The sequence below is a fragment of the Eretmochelys imbricata genome, chromosome 2 (assembly GCF_965152235.1).
Source record: "Eretmochelys imbricata isolate rEreImb1 chromosome 2, rEreImb1.hap1, whole genome shotgun sequence".
Taxonomy (NCBI): domain Eukaryota; kingdom Metazoa; phylum Chordata; order Testudines; family Cheloniidae; genus Eretmochelys; species Eretmochelys imbricata.
The window spans coordinates 183,170,431-183,197,110 of NC_135573.1; the positions used below are offsets into that span (position 1 = coordinate 183,170,431).

At 40.0% G+C, this 26,680-nt stretch overlaps 1 protein-coding gene across 1 annotated transcript in view; it reads right to left on the minus strand.

The window, feature by feature from the left end:
- Positions 1-26,680, minus strand: part of ITGA9 (integrin subunit alpha 9) — a 291,590-nt gene that overhangs the window by 96,193 nt on the left and 168,717 nt on the right. The window contains exon 18 of the mRNA XM_077809245.1: positions 7,575-7,725. Within this exon, the coding sequence (XP_077665371.1) occupies positions 7,575-7,725 (151 nt within the window). The remainder of the gene's footprint in view (positions 1-7,574; positions 7,726-26,680) is intronic.

A 26,680-nucleotide genomic window follows, 5' to 3' on the forward strand; every position in this document is an offset into this window, starting at 1 on the left:
TTCTGTGTCTTTACAGGCCTATTATTACATTTGAAGACAAATGAAATATATAACCATAAAGCCATCTAAGCTGCCCATGCTGAACTTATGCTGTTTAGAAGGCACTTAATGAGTGGGGTATTGGGAGAAGAGACCTAGAAAAACGTTGTTAAATCAATGCAAGAAGAAGAATGAGAAGAAGTGGGAGTAAATTGCTCCCCACAAAGACAGGGCAGAATGATCTGTCCCCGGGAGGACTGACTATGTAAAGATAACTCTGATCAAGTGTAATGAGCTTATAATACACTGAGATCTACTCTCTTCAGTGGATATGCACTGGTTTCAATGTTACAGGTCAGCACTGGCCAATGGGAGGAAAATTTTTTTCCAAAAGTAATGGGAAAAAATATATATAGGTGAAATTCACCTCCGTGTAGGGGGCCAGTAGATATCCTATGCCCTACTTAAACCCCCATTAAGTGGGGTTTAAATTTCAAATTAAACTCAGCTATAAAAAGTAACATCACTTTACCTTGAACATTTATTAAACTGTTTTTAAGAGGATACGTAGAATCAGGACTACAGAGAGCTTTTCTAATGGCAGAGATCTATTATTTGTATTTATTTTGAGGAGAAATAAGGAGAAGTGGTGTAAATGAGGAGAAGTGGTGGTTTAAAAGAAAAGAATTTGCAGAATTAAACCTGGTGGCATAGGCCCTGATTCCGTGGGTGCTCTGGGGCTGGAACACCCACAATAAAAAATAGTGGGTGCTCTGCACCCACCAGCCACCCGCTTATCAGCTGTTCAGCAGGCCGGAAGTGCTGGGGGACGGGAACCATGGGGGCGGCAAGAGGCGGAGCAAGGGCGGGGTGCACTAGGGGAAGGGGCAGAGTGGGGGTGGAGCACCCACCCAGAAAAAATGAAAGTCGGTGCCTGTGCCTGGTGGTTTAAAGTTTGACAACGAACTGGAGATTTGCATTTGATAACCAACAGTTGTGTCTTTGAGCAACAGTCCTCCTTTCATTTCAGCCTCTGGCTAATAAGTGTATGATAAATTTGAAGCCCCCAGAACTGCTCTCTGGCTACTGCTAAGGAAAAGGATTTCTCTCTGTCCCTCACTCCAGATTACTCCCCCACTTTCCTTTATTCCTTTTTATGCCCTCCTCCCCCATGAATAGCTCTCATACCTTGCTTTTGAGGCTCAGAGCTTTTCCCCAACAGCACCAGAGTGGAATTGACCTGATTCTTGTCAGTTTAACTGCTGCCTACCTCCTGTGAATAGCAGCCATGAAACAGACCAGAGTAAACCTGGGAAATTAACATGAGAACATTTCCACCAACACTGAAATAATTTGATTTACCAATCACTGCTCCCCTTTTGTGTTCTCGTTCCATACACCTGTGAGCAAGCAAATTTACTGCCACTAATGTTCGTAGAGAGAGAATTTCAATGTTCGCGCCAGAAATGTTTGGGCTCTCAGCTAACCAGGGAACAGAAACAATAGCACGTAACTTATCTGACCAATCAGAACTAAGAAACCTGTTCACTAAATGAATATGAATAATGAAGAAAACGGAGGAAATCATGGCCTTCTTGTGGAAAAAGCAGGCTAAACTTCTTAAATAAATTATTCACATTACATTTGCTCTGCTCTAGGCCAGAGGCTTGTTAATTTCACTCAACTGTTGCTTGGGAAACCTAGGAGAAGCAACAGAGGCATTAGATGTTACTGGCTGACTATGGACTCATGGGGTCTGCCAGAAATGACCCATAGTGGGAAATGATTGTCAGCAATGGGCTTCCCCTGACCTCTTCTCCCCACATCTAGTGTTGCAAATGGTTTAGGCTCCTAGATTTCTACCTCCCATTGTAAAACACTGAGATCTGAGGGTTCTATGTAAAAATGAAGCATTATCATTACTACCTTTGAGTGTGTGCTTCCAACAATGCCAGAGAAAGTATGGCATGATGCCTCCGGATTCAGTCACTCTTACTGTACCTCTGTTGAAAACATTTTTATCTTGTCTACATCACCAGCTAAACATTTTCAACACCAGCTGAGGAATGGTTAGAGAAATGCTTGCTGTGACAACCATCGTCAGCAAATATCATTCTCGTCTTATGGACAGATTCAAGGACCACACTGCGTCAGTTCACATGAAAGTTAAATTATGCAGAAACTGATCGTTCAGTGTTCTGTCCCTTACACACACATGCGCCAGTGAAAGCTTTCTGATCACCACTATTAAGGGGATTTTTCAGTCTCTGAATAATAACATTTTTTCTGAAACACAATTAAGATCACTGGATAATAAAATATAGATCTTCTAATTCCCTACTTTTAGTTTTATGGAAAGGGGAGGTTAGTTCATGATCTGAAGTGACACAGAAAAGGGGTCAAAGAAATTTATTTGCCAAAAACAGTAACAAATACCATTCTTAAATCAAGAGGTGAGATTTTTTTTTAAATGAAGACAACAAGTTTAATCCTCACACTGAATCATTTAATCAGTTGATGCATTTTAATATATATGATTTATTCATCAATCCAAAAACATGCTCTTTCACACCCATATGCACCTGTAAAGATGTATGGTCTCATGTATCAGAGACCAAGGATTCCTGAGTTCTATTCCTCATTCTACCTCTTACACATTACGGTAGCTATGAACAAGCTCTTTAACCCCTCTGGGCCTCAGTTCTCTCATCTGTAAAATAACTTTCACATAGGGGTCGTGTGAGGTTTAATTCGTTAATGAGCTTCCACACACTTGGAGGAAAGACGTTATGGAAGTGCATAATATAGCTCATGCAAGGTAGAAAAGTAAGATGTAGCTAATAAAGGGTTGCAGCAAATTATTTCTCTGAAGGAGAAGAGGGGGGCTGTAGGAAAGAGAAGAGAAGAGAAGATGTATGAAATAGATACGGGGGGAGGAGGGGAAAGAAGTCTAGTCTTGTGGTCAAGGCACTGGAGTACGACTCTGGAGATCTGAGTTAAATTCCCCCAGCACTGCCATAGATATCATGTGTGACCTTGAGCAGGTCACTTAATCTCTATGCCTCACTTCCCCATCTATAAAATGGAGATAATCATACTTCCTTTCACCCACCCTATATGTTGTCTATTTAGATTGTAATTCTTCCAGTCGGGAGCTGTCTCTTATTGTGCACGTGCACTGCCCAGTACAAGGCAGGCCTGGATCTCAGGTAAGGCCCCCAGGTGCCACTGTAATGAAAATGAATAATAAGTGTGAGTCACCATTCCATTGCACAGGTCTCTCTGGGTGATCACAGCTGTCCTTCATACCTTACTCAGGATTTAGGAGCAAAGACATCAATCTAGTCCTTAGAGAGTGAACACCTTGGGGCAGGAGAGTTATTTGCCTATGAAGGGCCATGCTATGCATCCTTGTGGGACTGTATAAATAATAATATCCCTGTGTATAACCTAGAGATCCTGGATAAAAGGTGCTATAAATATATTCGGTATTATCATGAATGATAATTTCCTGTTTTCAAATTTACGAAAGGGCTATCGCTAAATGATCGCTTCCTTCTGAAATTTCAGTATAGGTGGGGTTGGAAGCTCCAACAGTTAAGGTTGCCTACCATTTCTCATTATAAAACCCAGTTTTCAGTTGCTTATAACTTAGCCAAATTTTAATTGTTTGGACTGAAATTTTACATGCCAGGTGTCTGCCTCAGTGTAATGTCTACACAGCAATGTAAGCCCGGGCTTGAGCCTAAGATCAACTCTAATGCCCCTTGCGTCCACACACCAATTGTGCTAACCTAGGGCTCAGACCTATGGTCCCAGGATGCTGCAGAGCTCAAGGGGTCCAGCCCTACTGCTTTCCTGTGTGCACATGGCTCCAGCTTGACTCGGGTCCTGGAAGTCCTGAGGATGTATCCCAGAGCTCCTGACAGAAGAGCATTCTGCAGGCAGCCAGCAGAGTGACTGGAAGCACTGTTACTGCATGGCCAAATGCATGCTAACTTCATGCTCCGGCTCCTCCTCGCTGCTGTGTGGAGCTTGCCCAGAGCAGGGAGTAAACCTGACAGGTTTGAGGGCAGCTCCCAGTTGCCAGCATGTTGGGGATCATCCCTCCCCTGGCCATGCTAAGCGGGGAGCTCTGCCGCTCCCCTTCCCTACAGGGCAGCCGCTTGTTCCTGCTCTGCTCCCTGTCCCTTGCTCCCACGCCCCCCGGCCCTTCCTGGGGCTGTGTGCGCAGAGGCGCCCTGGCAGCGTGCACTCTGATGGCGGTGAGTGGGAGCCAGCCCCAAAACCTCCCCCCTGCCTCCTGGGCTGCGGTAGAGGCAGAGAGAAGGAATCCTAGGGGGTGCTGGAGCACACTGCACCCCAAGCCCTGGGGATGCACTTCAGGAGAGCCATCTAAAAATTTAGAATTGCAAAGTTTCATTTTAACAGTTTGACAGCCCTGGAGACTGACGTCCTAATTATCCTCAGAACAGGTGCACATGGGCAATGTCCTGCCAATGTAACTCAGCCTAGAGGTGGTGAGCCCAGTTCCCAGATTAGATGGCTGAACCCTTTTGGCTGAAATTTTTCATTCTCGTTATCTATCTCAAACTGAATAGTGTAGGAAAATTTCAGCCCAAATGGTTAAAATTTGGCAAAGCCATAAGCAACTGAACCCAGGGTTTTATCATGAGAAGGATGAGACAGCCTTAACAGGCAGTGATATAGAGATGAATTTTAAAGTGTATATATAAAAAAATCTCAGTTATTTGCATAGATATTATATAACTGCTACTTTATATTTTTATTTGGTTTTCCATACTGTGACTACAGTCTATATTTGAACATTTTTCACATTTTAAGAAGTGTGTCGAGTGATCAGCAAAGCTGACAATCAGTGCTGAGTCTGTTTAATAACTGAAAGAAGCAACAGGTTCGAGATGTAGTAAAATAAAAAGTAAATGTACAGGTTTGAAAAGCCAACCCCTTATAGTAACCTCTGCTTCATGTGTATTTCCCAATTAAAGGACTGACTGTCAGAGGCTATGGAAAGAAAACTTCGGGCTTTCATCCATGGCACAGAGGACAACTGGCTGTAGAGTAAAAGGAAAAAACAGAGAGGGGAATAAATGAGGTCTTTTCAATATCAGTCAGTGTACTCTTTTTCACACGATGAGAAGCAGCAGTAGCTCTGCTAAGTAATGTCATTGTCATAGTTCATGCACGCTCAGCTTCCACAAGAAAAAAAGGCAGCAACAATAACACATTTGTTTAAATAAATGTTACTTTAATAATTACGGAGTTAGGCCAACATTTTCCTTAAGCCATAATCTTAGGCATTCTGTCTCAATGTCCCTTATACACCAATTTTGTTTTGTCTAAGAAGATGACTTTTTTAAAAGTCTCAAATTATTGTCCTCTCACTTGTAGTTATAACCACCATTTGCAAGTTCATTGTATTTAAAATCTAAGCAGCAATACTCTGGAGACACATTGAAAACAAACCGGAGGGACACTTAACCGTAAATCAAGAAGAATGTCAGAGGCAGATTAGTAAAGCCCATCTTGCTAGCCATGTGTTTTTTATCCTAAAGTTCCCCACTGCTGAGAAAGATCATCATGCAGTTGGTCCCTCTCCACTTGGGTGATAATCATTAAATGGCAGTTGTTGCTAAACGTTTCTATGCAACAATAGACTCTTTCACTCAGAAACTGCTCCACTAGGGGGATTCTTCTGAGTCATCATTTTTATTTGGTATTTTATGTCTGGATTTTTGCCTGGGCAATTTTCAACCAGGAACAAAATATGTATTTTTTAAAAAGTATTACAATGTGTACTGAGTATAGATGTCAGAAGTTGGGAATGAACTATGGAATTTGTGATTAAGAATATTTCAGACAAATTATATCCACCGAGGTTAGTGAGAAAGTAACATTGGTACTGATGTAGTCTCTGCACAGCTATAATCCAGTTCCCATCTGGATAAACTATGAGGCCAAAGGCAGAGTATTTTATCCTAATGAGAGAGCTGAGTGAAAGCCTGCTGTAGAGTAAAACTGCACAACAGCACTCCTGTCACTGAGACTCTACAAAGTAGTTAGTTGTTAAAAAAAAGAGGCGAGTGGGAAGGGGGGGGGCAGAACTGCAGACACATCAAAAAAGAGCGGAGATTACAGTGCAACCAGTATAGGAAAGGGATTTTGAAAATGTAAGACTATACGCTCACTTGATCTGTGGTGAACATTTTCTTAACAATTTCTATTTTATATTAGAAAGATTCACTAAAGAGTGAAATAAACCTAAAAGCAATCTCTCATTTGCTTCCAGAAATTGCTTCCTCACATCTGTCTCCAGACTGCGTTAGACACAGGTGCAAGCTAGAGCATCGAGGGCAACAGTATCATCTTTAGCTTGTTCCCAGACAGTACTTGCCAAAAGGAACAAATGAGGTGCCTCTAGTGGTCTAATTAATCCATGTGTAAAAGATATTCTACCCTAGCTACAGAAAAAAACAAAATAATTATTTAAAGCACATATATTGAGTTCTGGTCCTGTTCCCACTGAAGTCAATGGAAACACTCCAATGGCAGCCAGGACAATCCCTAGAAATATATGTGTTAAACTCCCATTAACATCACAGTGCATACTGGCAGATGTCATTTCTGTTTGTTTAGACAAAGAGCTACAGCATACATGTAATGTACTTTGTCTGATGCAGCACATTACAATACAAAACTATTGCTCTAAAGTTCTTAAAAGTAACTGAAAATGGAATATAATGCTCAAAATTGAAGATGAGGAGAATTACTGTCCATTAGAAGTGTTCCCACACCTCCCCACCCCCACCCTAGAGTGGAAGAGTTTTCCTTATAACCAAAAAAACTGTCAGTCTTTAAAATATATTGAATGACTTCAATGGGACCAGAATTTCACCCATATATTTTGCCGCATCTTTTCTGTAGTTTTTAACTTCTCTGTGTTAGCTCAGCATGATGCGACCAACGAGCAACAGCAGACAGAGCTTCAGCAAAGAGGGAACAATTGTGAAAGCCATTTGGGATAAAAGTAAATGGTAAAAATTCCCCTTATATTTTACAGTGTCTGCTCTTCACAATTTCTTTAACATGTGTTACTTCCATTCAGAACCATCTCTGGCACACCTCTATGTTAAAAGATTATTACAATTATTATTTTTAAAGAACTTAGATCCTACATCAAATTATGCTCATGAGAAATTTGAAAGACGTAAATCTAAACAGGAAGAAATCAAAGCTCAGACTCTTAGTTTTTCAATCCCAAACATTCTACTGTGAATTCTAAAACAACCAACCTCTTTCTAAACAACCACCTTTCTTTTTCATTCCCATAGCCATCTCAGCAGCAGCAACTGGTCAGTCCGATATGATGTGTAGAAATACAGAGTCCATCATCAACACAGATTAAACTCACAAAACAAATAGCTTAAGTAAAGACCTAAGATAAGCGGGTACAACCTCAGAATTCCTTGGAGATGTGGCTATTTAACGGTGGGTCTCAATTTGTCCCCAGGTCCATTAGGTATGTTTCCAGTAACATTACAAAGTCTGCCCTCAGGGAGATTGTCCTTTCTTACCTTTTGCCACATTTTGATAAAGAAGAGCTCCCTGGAAAAGTTGAAGAACACGTTGGTATCATACGCATCGTCCCCAATGTTAGAGATGGAGATATTAAGTGAAATGTTCTTTACTGCTCCCAATGCCAGATAGCGGGTTTTCTCATCAACACTGTAATCAGAAGTGAACACACAAGTTAGTGCCTTGCTACTCACTCACTTTCTTCCTTCAACCTTCAATTGTTTATGAAACCAAAGTCAATATTAAAATGCGTATCACATGTGAGATGTGTGCATAATGGTACCAGCATAGGACTGGGTGCCAGTAACGTCTCAGTTCTAATCCTGACTCTGGCACTGGCTATCTTGCTGGCCCTAAGCAAGTCACTTAACCCCTCTTTGTAAAATTGAGATACTTATTTTAATCTACAAAAAGAAAAGGAGGACTTGTGGCACCTTAGAGAGTAACAAACTACGCTCACGAAAGCTTATGCTCAAATAAATTTGTTAGTCTCTAAGGTGCCACAAGTCCTCCTTTTCTTTTTGCGGATACAGACTAACTCAGCTGCTACTCAAACTTATTTTAATCTACTGTACCATCACAGAGCTATTGTGAGGATTAAATAGTTACGGCTTATACAGTGTTTTGATGATAAAGTGTTACGTAGGGGCTAAGTATTGTTATAGTAATATTCAAAGATAAATGCTCTTCTATTTTGTTTCCTAAAAATGGAAGGTTATTTTAACATTATAGTAACTTTCTGAAAATCCTCTTACTTTGAGCTCCTCTGCTGAAAAGGACAAAACCAAAGAGGGCTAGTCAAGATCTAGAAAGCAACTATATGCTGAAAAGGAATTTTAAGAAGTTATAACCATCCACTGAATAATAATTAGATTGGAAGTTCTTTGGGGCAGGGATTGTCTTTTTGGTCTGTGTTTGTGAAGGAACTAGCAGGATGTGGGACTCCTAGGTGCTAACACAGTGCAAATATGTACATACATACATATCAATTTATCCTAAATCTGTCTTTCCCAACACACTTGTAATATATCTATCCCACATTATTTTCTCTCTCTCTCACACTCACACACACACACCCCGTCACTAGGTATTTGCAGTACACTTAGGCATTCTGGCCGATCTAGAACCAGAAAAGTACATAAATAAGCATAAGATGTAAATGTTAACACACCCAAAAACATACTACTAGGAGTTTAATGGAGGTAATGGAGTGAAGTAAAAGGGCACATGTTGAATGTAAGTTAGAAAATAAAAAGAGGTGCCAAAGCAGCCTGAACATAACCAATCTGGAATTGATCATTATTGTAAAAGGAATCCAGTTCCACTTAGGCCTGGTCTACTCTTTAAAATTTAGGTCAACATAGCTACATGGCTCAGGGGTCTGAAACATTCACACCCTTGAATGATGTAGTTAGGCTGACTTAACCCCCAGCATAGAGACAGCTAGGTCGATCAAAGAATGCTTCCATCAACCTAGCTACTGTTGATGGGGATGTGGTGTGCCTACAACAACAGAAAAAAACCTTCTGTCAGCATAGGCTGTCACACTACAGGATTATGCCTTCACAGCTACGGCACTGTAGCTATGCTGCTATTAGTCCCCATAGTGTAGTGTAATAGACCCAGGCCAGTTGGGTACAGCAGAGTAGTAGAAGGCAGATATACTGGCCCCTGGATAAGCAGTTTTCTGTTCCCTGACTGACCAGAGCAGGGGCTGCTCCAGACTAGGATGGAAACATGCCTTCATTTAGCCTGCAAAGAGTCAGTTGAAGCCATTAGGCTAATGAGAACACCTGACTCCAATTAACCTGCAAAGAGTCAGGTGAGGCTGTTAAGCTAATGTGAACACCTGACTCTAATTAAGGCCCCTCTGATACTATAAAAGGGCTCACTCCAGTCAGGCCGAGGAGAGCCAGAGGAGAAGAAATGCGGCTGAAGAGCTGGGTAATGAAGATACCCTCAAACAACTGGAAAGGGAGCCCTAACGTAAGAGTGAAGAAGGCGTTAAGAGAGAGAAGTGGGGGAACTGTGGGGAAGTGGCCCAGGGAAATGTAGCAACTCTGGCAGTGAAAGGTCAGCTGCCAACAGCTGCTGCCATTAGGGTCTCTGGGCCGGAACACGGAGTAGAGGGCGAGCCCAGTTCCCCCCAACCTGACTCTACAGAGACACCTCCTGGGAGGGGAAGAGAGGCCTCTGTCAGGACAGGAGGCTAAACTGTTATTGAATAAGCCCGTAGGGATGAGATAGACTGTGCAAGTTCTCTCACCAACCTCCTTGCTGGCTTATGATGAAAAGGGCTCAGTAGACTGAATCCCTGGCCCTAGAGAGAGAGAAGGGCTACGTGGAGGGACACAGTGAGCCTCTGAGGTTAGCATAAACTTCCTGGAAGCGTGGGACCCACGGGGACAAGGTCGGAGCTCTGCCACAGTAGCCATACCTTTAGTTACCATGGAAAACATGGAGGATGTCATAGGGAAGGAGTTGTGTGGTGGCTCAGAAAAAAACTTCTAGTGGCATGTCAGGGGAAAGTGCCCATAAGGAATTTCAGATAAGGTGCAATCAGCAAAGTCAAAAACCTCCTTCCACCATTAATTTAACATGCACCCACACCATGGTAGGTATACCAATGCCCAGAGCAGCACACACGGTATCATCAGGAAGTCTGCTGTCTGCCCAAGCAGCATTTCAACACTGAAAATAGTTTAAATTATAAGAATTCCCATGGAGTCTACTAGGATTTCTACCAAGAAACCACCATGCCTGGGACTTACACGAGTCTTATGTTTGCACGTTCTGCTTTACTCAATTCCAACTCAGAAAGAAACCCTTGAAAACAACTAATTTACATGAGTCGGCTTATCTAATGCGATTTTGCATCTTCACTTCTGACTTTAGCCCATCTTTGTTTAATAGCTCAATCCTTTCAATGTACTACACAGAGCCCACATACTGACCTCAAGTTGATTTCCAAACATGACGAGCTTATAGGAACAGGCTTTCCTGGTAAATGGTATTGAATTGGTAACACAAGCTAACGTGAGAAAAGACACACTATGCTTCACCCACCTACAGCTAAAGAAGATTCTAGAATTTGATATCCATAGTTACATCACAAGTTCCCCAAAGCGGATTGGGGAACTTCTCACTGAGCAGTAAATTTGGGGTAAAATATTCTAGACACCTTCTTTAAAGTTGATCCTTATGAATTCATCATTGTAAATTCTGCAGGACTTTCCCACAAAATAAAGAGGTACTTCCAGTGCCTTTATCTTCTTAGCCCATTTTGTTTATAATCTTTGCTCACCATGTTCTACAATTCAGGCCCATATTTCAAATGACAGCTTCTCACTGTTTCAGTACAAACTGCAAAAACTGTGCCTGAATTTTTATGGCTGCAACTAATTGCAGGCACAAATCCCACCTCTGAGTTGGCTAAGTAACAGCTTTGCAGGTACATAACTTTCTAAATGGTATGATTTGCTCTCACAATTATGATGCAAACAAACAAAGATGCAATTTTTGCAAAATTGCATCCACATAAAAGGGAGCCCTGGCTGGGACCCCACTAAAAATTTGGTATTAAAATGTCAATTAGAGTCAAATCTAGCAATTTTTACATCAGTAAAACACGCACTGAAGTCAATGGGACTTCTGCTCAAGTAGTCATTGAATTCAAGAGGCCAAATGCTGCAATCTTAAACATTTAGGATTGAAAAGCAAACAAATTCTCCTACCAAGACATAAATGGCAAACTACTAGGATCATCTAGTAATCACAAGTACACGGAAAAAAAATAAAACATCATTAATGTGAATTATTTCCCAATAAGTTCAAAATCACAGTATTTGCATACACTTAAAAAAACTAGATGAACAGCTTGCAGGCTTTAGTAAAATCTGGATGTCTGTGTTGCTTTAGCAAGTGATGAAAACTAACAAAGGATTCATCAAGTGAAGGACGTGCTAGCTGCAATGCTCTCAACATTAATGTCTAGAAGTTGCCATTATTTGAGAGGCAGAGGGGTTAGGACTGACTCCATATCCTATCCACAACTTACTTTTATTTCTGCTCATGCAAAAATAGGAAAAAGATTCCTCTGATTTTGTAGCATTTACAGATTTAATAGTCACAACCAAAGAATGTGGTCATTTAATACTGAATAGTAGAACAGTTGTTTAGAATGATTTTTTAATAAAAAATTAAAGACCCAGCAGTAACAATAAATAAGTACTGCATGTGAGCATAATGTTACTGCTTTCCACAGTGCCATTATCTGTTATAGGTTTCAGAGTAGCAGCCGTGTTAGTCTGTATTTGCAAAAAGAAAAGGAGTACTTGTGGCACCTTAGAGACTAACAAATCAGACGTCAAGAATTATAACATTCAAAAACCAGTTGGAGAACACTTCAATCTCTCTGGTCATTCGATTAGACCTAAAAGTGGCAATTCTTCAACAAAAAAAACTTCAAAACCAGACTCCAACGAGAGACTGCTGAATTGGAATTAATTTGCAAACTGGATACAATTAACTTGGGCTTGAATAGAGACTGGGAGTGGATGGGTCATTACACAAAATAAAACTATTTCCCCATGTTTATTCTCCCCTCCCACCCCCCACTGTTCCTCAGACGTTCTTGTCAACTGCTGGAAATGGTCCACCTTGATTATCACTACAAAAGGTTCCCCTCCGCTCCCCACCCCCACCACACCCCGCCCGCTCTCCTGCTGGTAATAGCTCACCTTAAGTGATCACACTGGTTACAGTGTGAATGGTAACACCCATGGTTTCATGTTCTCCATGTATATAAATCTCCCCACTGTATTTTCCACTGAATGCATCCGATGAAGTGAGCTGTAGCATTTATGTATCATGTATCTTCAAATAAATTTGTTAGTCTCTAAAGTGCCACAAGTCCTCCTCTTATTATTATCTGTTATAGTGAGTTATATCTGAATGAAGGCATTTGTGGCAATGTTAAATTTAGCCACAAATCTTTCACGATATATTCCTCCATAGAAGAGGAGGACCTGATTTTTAAGAGAGCACTGACTGATCGCGGATTACAGCACCAACATCAAATTCACATCCTTACTGAATTTTGTGAAAAGCCCCAGTGGTTCGAAGCTGACAGGAATTCAGATCTTCATCAGAAATGCAACAGAAGATTGTGTTTAAGTCTCATTTTAAGAGACTAGTTTCCTGAATCATTAAATCTGAGTACATCTGGAATGAATCAGGTACACTTTCAGCAAGAAATGGATTAAGAAAAAGAATCTGCCTATTGGCAAGGGAGCTCCCAAGCCTGTTTACTGCTCTGGGGCATGATGTCATTGAGCATGGAATGCCTGCTGTGATGTATGAACTGTACTACCAATATGATGCCATCCTTCTCCAGCATCTGCTGAACATTAAACAGGCTAGCTGCCGAGTCAAAATATGTCAGTAAAGCTGTGTTGTCACCGTATGGGAACAAGAAAATAAACCAAGCCATGCTTCATTGCAACAAGCTAAGACAAACAATCTAAGAAACAAAAATCAAACAACGGCTTTTGTTTTATTTTTCACTGAATGAAAAATTTTAAAGTGGCTAAACTTTTCCCCCAGATACATGGTTCAAGCCAAGGCAGATCATCTAAAAATAAGAAAGCATAGATCTAAACCTAAAAATCAAGGGGCAATCACTAAGCAAATTTTAAAACAAGAATAAAATAGAATTATGCTACACAGTATGTATAAGTGGAGAGCTGGGTGAAAGTTGTGTGAAAGACTATATAGCTATAGGTATATTATATATGCACACACAATAAATATATAATTATGTCAGCTTCTGTATAAGAAAAGGGAGTGGGCCTGATACTCAGAGGTGCTGAATACCTGCAGACCCATTGACTTAAAGAGGATGGGATGTGGGATGGTCAGCCCTTTGGAAAATATCAGGCTCCAACCTTCTTCTAGGGATCAGGTTTAGATTAATTAACTAAAACCTTCCCTTTACTCTGAATTCATTGGCTCTAGCACAAAGTATAAAAAGAAAATACTTTCATTTCCCCCCCTAAAGTTATTGATAAAAGGAAACAATTCTAAAATGTCAGGACATCAGAGGTGTCTCTTTTAACCTGCCCTCATCTTCTGTCCCAATCCCTGATCCCCTTTGCATTGCCTTCACACAGTGATGCTGCAGTCATCTGGGAAAAAAAAGATTGGAAGGGAGAGGGCTACCAGAAAAGATCTACAACTTTCATTCCCTCACCCCCCAAGATGATGGTGCTTTAGTTACTGTGCATCTGGGGAGACATAATCTACATTCCAAAAAAGGTAAGCCTGGACTCATCCCCCAATTTCCTTTACTAGTCAGTAAAAAACACATATTGTACTTAACCTCCCTAATCTCTGCAGATTACTCACAGGGCAGGGAAGGAATGCAACAGGACTTTCTCCTACCCTGTTGGCCTGGGTCACCATTTTCCCCATTGATATTTCAAGTCTTATATCCCTCACACAGTAGAAGCTGTAGTGCAGACAGGATCAACTGAACAGGATTAGACAACACATGGGTACCAAATGCCTAAACCCATCTGAGTCCTAACTTCTATGGGTGGAGCTGTACCAATGGGAGAATTAAAGGGCCCACTTTTGCTAATGCAGAGAAGGTATGGGTGGATAAATAGCATTCATCCTGCAACAAGCAAAAAGCAGAGCGCTTCCAATGCCACTGTTCAGCCTCACTCATAATGAGGCACTGAATATAACTACAGCTGTAGGGAATGATTATAACAAACCCCCCAACTGTGCAAAATTCACCCCGTTTGGGATTTCGTTACCAACTCTAAATTCAGACCAGACTCTCTAGAGAGATTTGCAAAGCCTTTAGGCGAACCTCAGCCAACTTATGGTTTTGAGTGAAATCTGATGAAACTCGTCACTTCACCTGGCTTTGACAGGAAAACATATGAAGATCGACAGTTTAGATTGTGCTTGATTTGGGGAAATTGCAAATCTTAGGGGTAGCAGACTCATAACAAATCCAAACAAAAAAACATTCACACAAACCCACGTGAAGCAAAACCACTGGATGCTGCATAGCTCTGATATTGTCCCTTTCATTCCCATAAGCACTCGAGGTCACTTCTCACAGTCCAAAAGTCAATCTTGACTAAAGCTGGGGTGTCTGCTTGGAGGAGCTGCTGATTGGTCTTTTATTAACATACTTCAGGGGGGGCCAAAATCCTGCTGTCTCCTCAGCAGCCCTCCCCCTGCCCCCACTGGTGGGATCCGCTCCAGAAAGGAAGGGGACAGCACTTGGAGACTTTGATCTACAGCCTCTGTGGACCACAGAGCTCTGTAGAACTTCCTGGTTTCCATGTCAGAGGACTTCAGTGTACAGGCTATGCTAGGAAAGACGGGTGGCTAGCTGATTATAAAACCATTCTCCAGATGAAGGAGCAGTACTTTCTGTATGGGGGCTATATTACTACAGTTGCATGGCAGCCTAGAAGAGGAGAGGGGGATTCTTTACTCCCCTGGTCCCTGTGGAAAGAATCCTGTCACACAGGCTAGTTAGCCTGTACACACACTGGGGCCCAGGATTAGGTCACAAAAAGTGAAAGTCTGATCCAATTTTTCCTTCTTTTCCATGTCCACTTTTTTAAAAAACAAGAACACAGTTTAATGGTCCAGGAGAAGGAAGGCACAAAAGATTACATATACTGTCTGGCGGCTGTCCCTGGTCATTACTGGGGGATTGCAACAAAGGAGAGGTTACTGCTGTGGGATTAAGAACAATTATTACAGCATTCTCAGCCCTTCTCTGGGAATGCCAAATAGATCTTCTTTCCAAAATTCAGTTTCCTCACATACAGGGCCGGCTCTAGGTTTTTTGCCGCCCCAAGCAAAAAAAAAAAAAAAAAGGATGCCCAGAATGCTGCCCCTGGAATTGTGCCACTCAAGCACGTGCTTGCTTTGCTGGTGCCTAGAGCGGGTCCTTCTCACATAAATTTCACATCATCCCAGCTGACATGCCAGTGTTCAGCGACATACACTTTCAATTTTTTACATTTTAAATGACATGTGCAGTGCGTAAGCAAATCCATGTGAAAGATGCCACTCCCTTTCCCCACCCCCACGGCCCACTCTAGTTACACTCTTCAAAAAACCGGTAACTTTCTTATATTACTACTTATTTCTACAGAACCACAGATGTGTAAGCCTTTCCAGGCAAAAATAAAAAGGCTAACGGGGGCCTGATTCTTATCTCACTCATGCTGGCTTTACATCAGTGAGATTCTCTTGATTTCCGTGGAGTTACATCTGATTAACAACAGGATAAGTGAAAGGAGAATTAGGCACAACATCCCTGTCGAATCTATAATCAAAAGCCCCGATTTTATACACACACATCCAGGACTTTATTCTCATAAGCAGGCTCACTGAAGTCAATGGACTTGCACACGTGAGTTAAGTTTTTCACGTGTATGGGTGTGTGCAGGATCAGACCTAAAATGAGAACAGAGAGAGAAGTAAATAAGAGGATGGAATAATTACTCCCACTGAACAGGAGGTAGGTGCTACATGTATGCAATGTGGATCCCACACTGATTACTTAAACAAAAAAAAAAAAAAAAGCTACTGCTTATTATTTAAAAAAGGTCAAAGGAATGAGTTATGTTGTAATGGTGGATTAGCATAGATAGGCCTAGTAGAAGTACTTTAATACATTTTGAGGAGAAATTTAGTACTTTGTGCCATGACATTTCGACGGATTAAATCTTTAACAATGACAGCAGGCAATACACATTTCCTGAGGAAAAATGAATCTTTTAGCAACTGAACTCCTTGTGAAATCTGACAAAACAGGTTGGATTTTGTTTTCTCTTCCTGGAATGCAAGAGCAAAATATGGAATCAATTAGTGTGCTCGGTTGAGCACAGAAGAGGGAAAAGGGGACAAAAAGTCCTGTACACCAGTCATTTATAGATCACAACCAACGGGTATTTAACCAGGGAGGAAAACTTTTAAAAATGTACAGGGAATTTGTTACACAGTAGCAAGTGATTTATGTCAAGAAGATATGCCTAATTAAGATATTTTTAACTGAGAAATGAATCAGTATGGAACTCAGCACATACAACATTATCACCAGCAACTCCTCTGTTTCAAGCGTTTTGCTACCCTCAGCAAACAAGGCAACTCACCGACTGATCTGTACAGCAGCTCAGCTTTATTGGATTTTGTAAACTGCAGTAAAAAAGAAAATTTGTCTAGCTGCTGTCAATCTGTGCAGTATCTGCTGAGCTTAGATTTCTCAATGGCAGCTAAAATACATGACAATATTGCAGTAGTTCAATCCTTCTCTTTGGTGAGACTGACATAATTGATTATTAGTTCAAGAAACAGTACTCTGCCCTACAACCTCTTTGGTATAGAATGGTCTACCAATGCAGAGATGTCCATGAAGAATGCAGGGTCTTATATTAGTTCAGTAGTTACTTCAAAAGGGAAGTGGCCACATATCTTGAAAGCCCTGCTGTAATCAAACCTTCTGTAATCAAACCTTCAAGACAGACATATTCCAGTGGATATATCCTGGTGATGATTACAAAATAAAGTTGCGTTAAGTCTCATTTATGCACAGTCCCTGACTGGGAGAGAGCAGCGCATTGCAAAGAGAGAGTAGGAATCCATATTCTTTTATTGCCACTGGATTTTTGAGCTCTGTAATCACTCATTACTTGTTGGTTCCATTACCATCTGGAGTGATTCAATCACTGTACGCTCAGCAGGCACAGGACTGGCCATTGCAATAGATGTTTTTGCGTGATAGATTTATGATGCTCTGAGTGCCACTGGCCAGATGGAAACCAAGGAACTATTCCTTCATCCCAATGCACACTCAATGGAAAACATTCAGCTAGTTCCCTAAGATGATGCTCCCAATGCACACTCAATTGAAAACATTCAGCTAGTTCCCTAAGATGATGCTCCCACTGCAACTTACATTATATTCTGTTCAATCACTGGCTCTGCTGGTAGCCCTTTCAGGAAACTGCAAATCAGATCCTTGACATGATGCAACAAAATTATCCACAAATACAATATGCACCTCATTAGCAACAGATTATAGCTAAGAATAGAGCTAGGCTAAGAATAAAAAGCCTGCTTCTTTGAAATAATGAACTATGAATATTTAGTTACTTATATACTACACGATATTTGAAATGTACTGCACGCACAAGTACAAAAATATTATAGTGGGCATTTTCATTTTATTCCTTACGTTACACCAAATTGCTTTGGAATGACAGTCAGTTATTCTACAATATAATAATTCTAAGTGATGAAGTTGTTCATATTACAGGGTGATATCGCAGCATGATTGTGTGAGACATCACATAGGAAATTATAAATCCCCACATGTCCCACATTTACCCTTCTTCTTCTAACTGGAAAGACAAAGGAGCCTCTTAAATCTTAATACTGTCCTAGGATATTACTAGGAACTGACCACAGACTCTAAGTGTCCTTTGACCCAATAAATTAATATCATATTGGACATATATTTCAAGTGACAGCACCTACTTCAATGGACTTGGATCAGGCCCCAAGAGCACTGATCCTTCCTTTCTAATACTGAGATTGATAAAATTCCAGAGTGCACTCATTTTTCTTTTGTTTTCTGTAAAGCAGATAATTTGGCAAGATCTCTCGCTCTGAATAAACTGACTAGGATAAACAGACTATAAAAATATTGATTAAGGAAGTTTTTATTTAATGCATGATAAAATAAATGGAATAAAAACTCTTCATCTGTTATGAAGGCCTATAGAGCAAGAAAAAAATAGATCCTATCAGAAAAAGTAATTAAGCTCCAAATGAAAGGATATTCTTTTTCCTCATCACCACTGTTTTGCTAAGACACAGTGTAGGGGCAGAAAACCACAAAGCGCAGGCCATGAAACATGAGGCCTCACTGAAAACCAATTCCCATTGCCTGATCAAAGCAAGATAAGCTCTGTGGCATGAGCTCAGTCAAACTTATGTAACATTTTACTTCCTACACTAAGCCAGAAGCTTGCTGCTTTTCTCTGCCAGTTTTCAAATCTGATCAATGTAAAAACCTTTTTTTAAAAAAATCACAATATCTATAGTTAAAGGCTATGGACTAACTAATAAAAGCTGTTGAACTTCAAAATATTGTTTGTTCCTTTTTGGGGGCTCATACAGTATCTGTATTCTTAAAATATTTAACTACTTTCTATGCTATTCCCCTGTTGTTGGTGAAAGCAAAGGTACATCATAACACACATTTATCTGCTACTTCTGGATTCCCTCAGCCCAGATTCTGTAACAGTTGGACATGAAACTCTAGGTTGTAGTGAAACTATCAGGGCTACATTTTTAAGCACAAGCTCCTGCACCAGTTGAAACAAAGAGAATTTTACAGTTGACTTGAATGGGAGCAGAAGCAAGTCCATAAGTTGCATTTATAGTTTGCAGCCACAAAATTCTCATATGCAAACGTGAATGAAATGATTGTATCATTAAGCACCTATAAGAAATTACTCTTTTCACAGGTGCAAGAGAAATGCATACAAACTTGGGGGTTGATCCAACGCCCCTACAGAAGTCAATAGAAGTCTTACCTTTGTCTTCAGTGGGAAAAGAATTAGGCTTTTTCTGGCCACATCCTAGCAGCTCATATGGACATTTTTTTTTATTATTATTTTCTATGGAGTTGGTTGGAATTTTTTTGACAAAACATTTTTCCATTGGAAAATAAAACTTAATAGAAATCAAAACATTTTGCCAAAAAGTATCAAATTCAATGAAGTTTGCAATGGAAAAGATTCTGAGGTCCAAGGTGGAGTCTCTGATCATTTCCAAAGATAAGAAACACCTAAATCAAAACCTGACATTTACCATTTGAAAACAGACTTTTCAACACAATTGCATTTTGCAAAAACATTTCAAAGATTCTGTTTTCATCCAGGTGAGGAACAAAAGCAAAATTTCAAAACCTTGAAATTCTTCACATAACAGGACTATTGTTCCCCAAACATCTCCTGTGTTCTACACGTTTCATTTCACAATTCTGTATTTCCAATGTAAATAATTTACAGTACTAAAGAGTGAGAACAACAGGTATGTGTGGAAGGGAGGTAAATTTGGGTCTGTAATAAGAGCAGCAGATAGGGTATAAGCCAACATGAAATAGCTTTGTTTCATTCTCCACACGGTTTGGTCTTGAGGGCAAATATAGAACTAGAAATATTCTAGCGGGTGAGCAATTCTAGTTCCAATGACAGATTAAGTGTAACTTTAGGTCATAGGATTAGATGGGACATAAGCTGCCTTTGAAATTTTCTCATGAATAATAATTATTTATATAGCATTTTTTTATCCACGGGTTCTTGCAGTCCTGTGTCTTTCCAAAACTGATTTACAAACTATACATATGAGCCAATTCAATCACCACCAGTGGGTAATGCAGCTGCCATCTGACAAGTCACAGCAACACTATTTTGTTCTATAAATAGTAATGCTACTATGTTTCCCATGGTACACAGATTGCCATTACAGTGACACAGCCATGCAGGGGTTCCTCTCTAGCGGCATCTCTTAAGGAAGGCACCAGCCTATCTGCTCAAAAGTTGCCACCTTCCTCCAATCTTTTGTTTGTTTGTTTTTCATGAGAGAGCCTATTTCTTCCAAAAACATCTTTTCTGATACACAAGCAAAAGCAAATATTCTCCAGGACTTTTTATCCATTTCCATTACATTCTAAATAGAGCCTAATGAGTATCATTACATTTGCTGAAAGACACCTGAGTGCCAGCAGCACTAAGCTAGTTCCCAAACAGTAGCCTGAGGGAGAAGGCAATCTTGAGACTAAATCCAGCCTACATGGGCAGAAGGATTTGCTGATTCAACACACGCCAATCATAGCTCACATACTGGGACAAAAAGAAAAGGAGGACTTGTGGCACCTTAGAGACTAACCAATTTATTTGAGCATAGGCTTTCGTGAGCTACAGCTCACTTCATCGGATGCATGAAATCTCCAATGCCTGCAACACATGCTAGACAGCATTTTCATATGGATTCAGGCACTCTTTTTTCAGTGGGATTCCTAGACATGTCGTCTTTAGCTTTGCCCCGTGGAGACAGGCATATTCCCAAGTTCTTCATGGCTCAGTGCATCAATCTACGACCAGATAGGCAGGTATCACACCAGAACCTGAAGCCAGTTCAAGTATGTCAAATGAGATGTGTGTTCACATTCATCATCCTGCTACTATGGCAACTTGTAGTTTTATCTTAAAGGGCCAGAGTGCTCTTTTCCTCATATAGAGTCAGGGGTACATAGATTCATAGACTTTAAGGCCAGAAAGGGCCATTGTGGTCATCTTGTCTGACCTCCTGCATAACACAGGCTGGAGAATTTCACCCAGCACATAATGGGGACACGGATGCACTTCAAGTTCTAAATAAGCAGTTACACAGAGGCCCAATGAGAGCACAAGACTTACTACCTAAACTTGATGGAAAAGACATTCTCTGTTGAGAAAACAGATTTCACTGTGTTCCTTTGAAACTTCTCATACTGTGTATGATCTATAATGACTATTTTCAATGCTAAATAATGTATTTTTAAAAATATATCAGAAGAAATGTTCTCTCTCTGTTGGAACTAGTCCACACATAAAAGTTATTGGAGTTTAGATTCAATATAACTATTACAGTGGGTCTGTAATCTGCTTTTTAAATTATTACATTTTTAGTGCTGGTTGGTTGGCATGCATGGCCAGTTTCCTATTGCTATCCAAAAGGCTGTGGCCATAAAAATAAATTCTACTGCAAAATATTTTATTCCTGTTATCCTTAGGGTTGCATGTTGCGCTACTAGGATTGCCAAGGGATTTATATTGTATGTATACTATCAGCCCATCATTTTTTAAATGCAACCCTTTTCTGGATTTTGCAGTCTCCACAGTCAGTCACTACGTCGCACTAACACAGCAATTCTAAGATGTTGGTGCAGAGACCGTTCCCAACCAAGATGTTAAAAGGTCATGTTTTTGTTTCTTTAGTTTAAGGAAAATAGATTTGAAGTGGGGTCATGTATGTAGAGAGGAGATACTTAGATGAGCCCAACAAATTGCAGTCCTGTACCACTTGAGAATAAGACAACTGCAGTGGTGGAGTCATATCAAACATGCAGATGAAGGTATGATTTTACAGAAGCTTTATAGAGCTGGGGTCAAAGGAAGTAGACTACAAGGCCGACCACCAAGGAGGTGGGAAATTGCAATTCTGAGGGATTTAAGAAGCCTAAATCCTCCCATATTGACTCTTACTGAAGGAAGATGATTTGCAACGGGCGGTTCAAGATAGATGTCTTTTCTATGCTCGACCATGGCTACATCATAGCCATGTGTATCTGCTGCTGCACGTATGTAAAGACAGTGTCTCTGTGCCCTGGTCACTTTAAGTTCCCAACCACAGCTTCCATCTCGCCCAGCTTCTGTTTTCCCCAAGACAAAGAGTTGCAACCAATGATTCTCAGTTCCCACTTCCCTATTTACCTGGAGTGCAGGCAGCCCCTTCCATGACTTTATAAGCCAGAACTTATAAAGACCCTCTGAAGTGACACTAACCGCACAGTTAAATTACTCTGGGAGCTAGAAAGCTGCAATGGAGGAGTGGGGGAGGATCTGTCTATGATCCGTAGCCCCCAAAATGATCTCCTTTCTATTTAGTACAACTGAGTGTCTCTTCTCTGCCTCAATGTACAGGACTTTACCCAGGCCCTCAAGACACGTTTCTGAGGATGTTCTATAATAACCTTTCAGTTTATTTCAGGCATTAGTGAACCCGTTCACCAGGCCCCACAAAGAATATTGTCCACGCCCAGACATGAAATCAAACCCAAAAGTTTTTGAAATGGTTCGAATTTTTCCATAGTTTACCATCTTCAAGCACTCTCCCTGCACGTGCCGAGTCCCATCCCCAGTGGAGGGCGTTGATATATGCAGTGGCATCATTTCCAAGTGTACTGCACACCTGACCCACATGCAAAAACAGTCAAAAGTAGAACATGCCACAAACTCAGCATCATTTCCAGCTTAAGACTATATCTATGCTTACCAGTAGATCGGCACTGCTGTAATCGATGCAGCGGTGTCAATTTAGCGGGTCTATTGAAGACCCACTAAAAATATAGATTTTTTTGTTACATAACTGCATTCAAAAACAAAACAATGTAAAACTTCAGAGCCTCAGTCCTACTTTTTCTTCAGCCAATCACTAAGACAAACAAATTTGTTTACATTTACAGGAGTTAATGCCGCCTTCTTCTTATTTACAATGTCACCAGAAAGTGAGAACAGGCATTTGCATGGCACTTTTGTAGCCAGCATAGCATGGTATTTACGTGCCAGATATGTTAAACATTCATATGTCCCTTCATGCTTTGGCCACCATTCCAGAGGACATGCTTCCATGCTGATGACACTTGTTAAAAAATATTATGGGTTAATTAAATTTGTGACTGAACTCCTTGGGGGAGAATTGTATGTCACCTGTTCTGTTTTACCTGTATTCTGCCACATATTTCATGTTTTAGCAGTCTCGGAAGATGACCCAGCACATGTTCCCAAAACGAACACCACTTTCACTGCAGATTTCACAAAATGCAGAGAAGGTACCAATGTGAGATTTCTAAAGATAGCTACAGCTCTCAACCCAAGGTTTAAGAATCTGAAGTGCCTTCCAAAATCTGAGAGGAACTAGGTGTGGAGCATGCTTAGAGAAGTCTTAAAAGAGCAACACTCCAATGCGGAAACTACAGAACCTGAACCATCAAAAAGAAAGTCAACCTTCTGCTGGTGGCATCTGACTCAGATAATGAAAGTGAACATGTGCTGGTCCGCACTGCTTTGAATGGTTATCGAGCAGAACCCATCATCAGAATGGACGCATGTACCCTGGATTGGTGGTTGAAGCATGAAGGGACATATGAATCTTTAGTGCACCCTGGCACATAAATATCTTGTGACGCTGGCTATACCATACGAATGCCTGTTCTCACTTTCAGGTGACACTGTAAACAAGAAGCAGGCAGCATTATCTCCTGCAAATGTAAACAAACTTATTTGTATGAGCGATTGGCTGAACAAGAAGTAGGACAGAGTGGACTTGCAGGCTCTAAAATTTTACAATGTTTTATTTTTAAATGCAGTTATTTTTGTACATAATTCTACATTTGTAAGTTCAACTTTCATGATAAAGAGTTTTCACTCCAGTAGTTGTATTAGGTGAAATGAAAAATACTATTTCTTTTGATTTTTTACAGTGCAAATACTTGTAACCAAAAATAAATATAAAATGAGCACTGTATACTTTGCATTCTGTGTTGTAATTGAAATCAATATATTTGAAAATGTAGAAAACATCCAAAAATATTTAAATAAATGGTATTCTATTATTGTTTAATCGTGCAATTAATCATGATTAATGTTTTTAATCGCTTCACAGCCTAGCTTGGAGGTAGTTGATTTTTTCAGTAAACGTCAGCAAACGTCAATTGTACTGTACACGCATACAAATGAAAATATATTTCCATTGATGACCATCAAAATTCACAGATAAATCAAACTCTAAGTTTGCCTAAGGAAAATTACTTAGTGTATTTTGACATGCCATGTTGACAGTTAAATTCTGCTAAGCCTAAATATTGAACAAGGGAAGATAATCTGTACCCAAAGCATCTTAGTCAATAAAAAGCTACAAAGAAATTCAGAGCAGACCTGCTGGCTCTTGCCAACAAGCTATTATTTTTGTTTCTTGTTACCTAGTTAAATATGCTTGTTAAGCGTATGCCATCTAGGGGTACATTTCCAAAGTACTGGATGACGTTTTTACTATGTAGTTCTCACTGGGTCAAATTCATTCCTTGTGTAGCCCCAGAACAGAGTTGGTGTGTGGTACCTCACGGTATAATGGTGATCACTACAATTAATTCTCATGATGGTAACCTAATCTTTGAGAGTTAGATGTTCTACTTAGAAAATTTGCAGTATATGATGTGGAAAAAAAACAATGTACTGTAAAGCATTTAGCACTGTGTATACCTTATGACTCTTAAGTGTTGAGGTTACCGAAAAGAATACAAACCAGAAATATTTACAATGAGAAACTAATGGACTTCCACTTATACCAATTTTTTTACATTGATGGAACTGTATAGACATAAATGGAGCAATTTTTCCAGTGTACATGAGAACAGAATCAGGTCCAAAAATGTCTAGTACAAAAAAGCAATGATCCTGTAAATACTTCAATTCATTCTGGTGTATAAGCATTGGAAATGACTGAAGGTCTGTAACAACTTCTGTTACGTAGACAGGAAGAATTACAAAAAAAAAATGCTTATATACAATCTTTCAGCATATGGCATTGAGTGTATGAGAAATTAGTCATACTATACAGGATAGGCACCTTTTCCAACCTATGCAATACCAGAATCCAGAGCAGCCTTTGAATTTTAAACAGGCAATAATAATACATATTGTAATTTCTTTAGATGGAAGAATGTTATAGGTGTTTTCTAAAAACAGAAAACGGACAGTCTTGGAGATTAAACACAACAGCAAATCAACAGAATATGTTATCTATTTGAAGACATCCTGTATATTTCAAATAGTAACTCAGAGATAAACTAAAATGAAGAACTGAGAGGTTTGATCAGCACTTGCTGTATCAATGTTGTCTTGTTTTAGAATACCTTACACTCGTTTTACAGTCATGGTTTTTATTTGTTTAGGGGAAATCAACAGCTTATTTTTCAAATAATAAAATCAGGCTTAAATCTAGACAGCTGAAGGAACTAGCAATCCCCCAAACACTACTAACTATATTGCTTATTGTCATGACTTCAGAGGACTGACTCATAGCAAGTAAGTGTCTTCAGGATTTGTCCCCTAGTTTTCTGGATTATCTCTGATCTGAAGAAGAGCGGGGGAAATAAAACACAGTTCTCCAGTGTGCATTTTGTACACCTCTAACATTCTGTATAAGGTAACAAGTCCAGGTTTGGAGGGTGGGGGGTAAAAGGCAAACTGCAAGCTTGGAATCCAATCCAACTCCCAGTTAGTCAATGGAAATACTCCTGCTTACTTCAATGAGAGCTGGAGCTGGTCATAGTTTCTCAGAGTTTGCTTTCAGGGTTTTGGTTCAGGCCTATCTCTAGTTACAACTATAAAACACTGTAGAGTTGTGCAAAATACTTTTAGATCTGCTGACTTTACTGTTTTTGACTTATTCTTTCCTGGCCTGAGAGCTAAGGGTTTCACAGACAACATCTGCATCAAACAGCAAAACACCTGAAACATGGTTAAATACTTCAGGATCAGCATTTCACTCCCTAAAAGCGTGCTAAAAATGCTAGGAAAAAGGAAACAGAAATGATACATAAGGTTCAACTTTAACCTGAAAAAAATCCAGAAATGAAATAAGCACATCCTGACCAAGCAATACAATATGCCTTTTTCTTGGATCATAAGCCAAATGAGACAAAAGAAAAACCTCACATCAGTGCCACTTGGCGAGTTTTACCATGTGAGATGAAAAGTGGAGTTAAAAGGAAAAGCTCTCTAAATATTGACAAAATGATTGTGAAACTGACAAATGAAAACAAATAATTCTGCAGAGAATATGAATTTATGAAATTAAAGGGGAGTAGGATAAAATTTTAACACCACAAAGGATTTTATGACATTTGCAATATTTTGAGATTTTTTTTAAACAAATTTTTACTAAGGAAAATGGAGATGCTTCACACAGCTTTACTTTGTCATCACCTTCTTTGAGAGGCAGCATGATCTAGTGGAGATGGCATTGGACAGAAAACCTATGCTTTGACACTGACCTACTATGGGACTTAAAACAAGTCACTTCATATTTCTGTGCTTCTAATTCCCCTCCCCGCCTTTGTCTGTTCAGATTGTAAACTCTCTTAGGCAGTGACTGTCTTGGGCATGCACAATACCTAGCATAACAGGGGTCTGATCTCAGTCTCTCTCTAGGTACTATCATAATATAATTAATA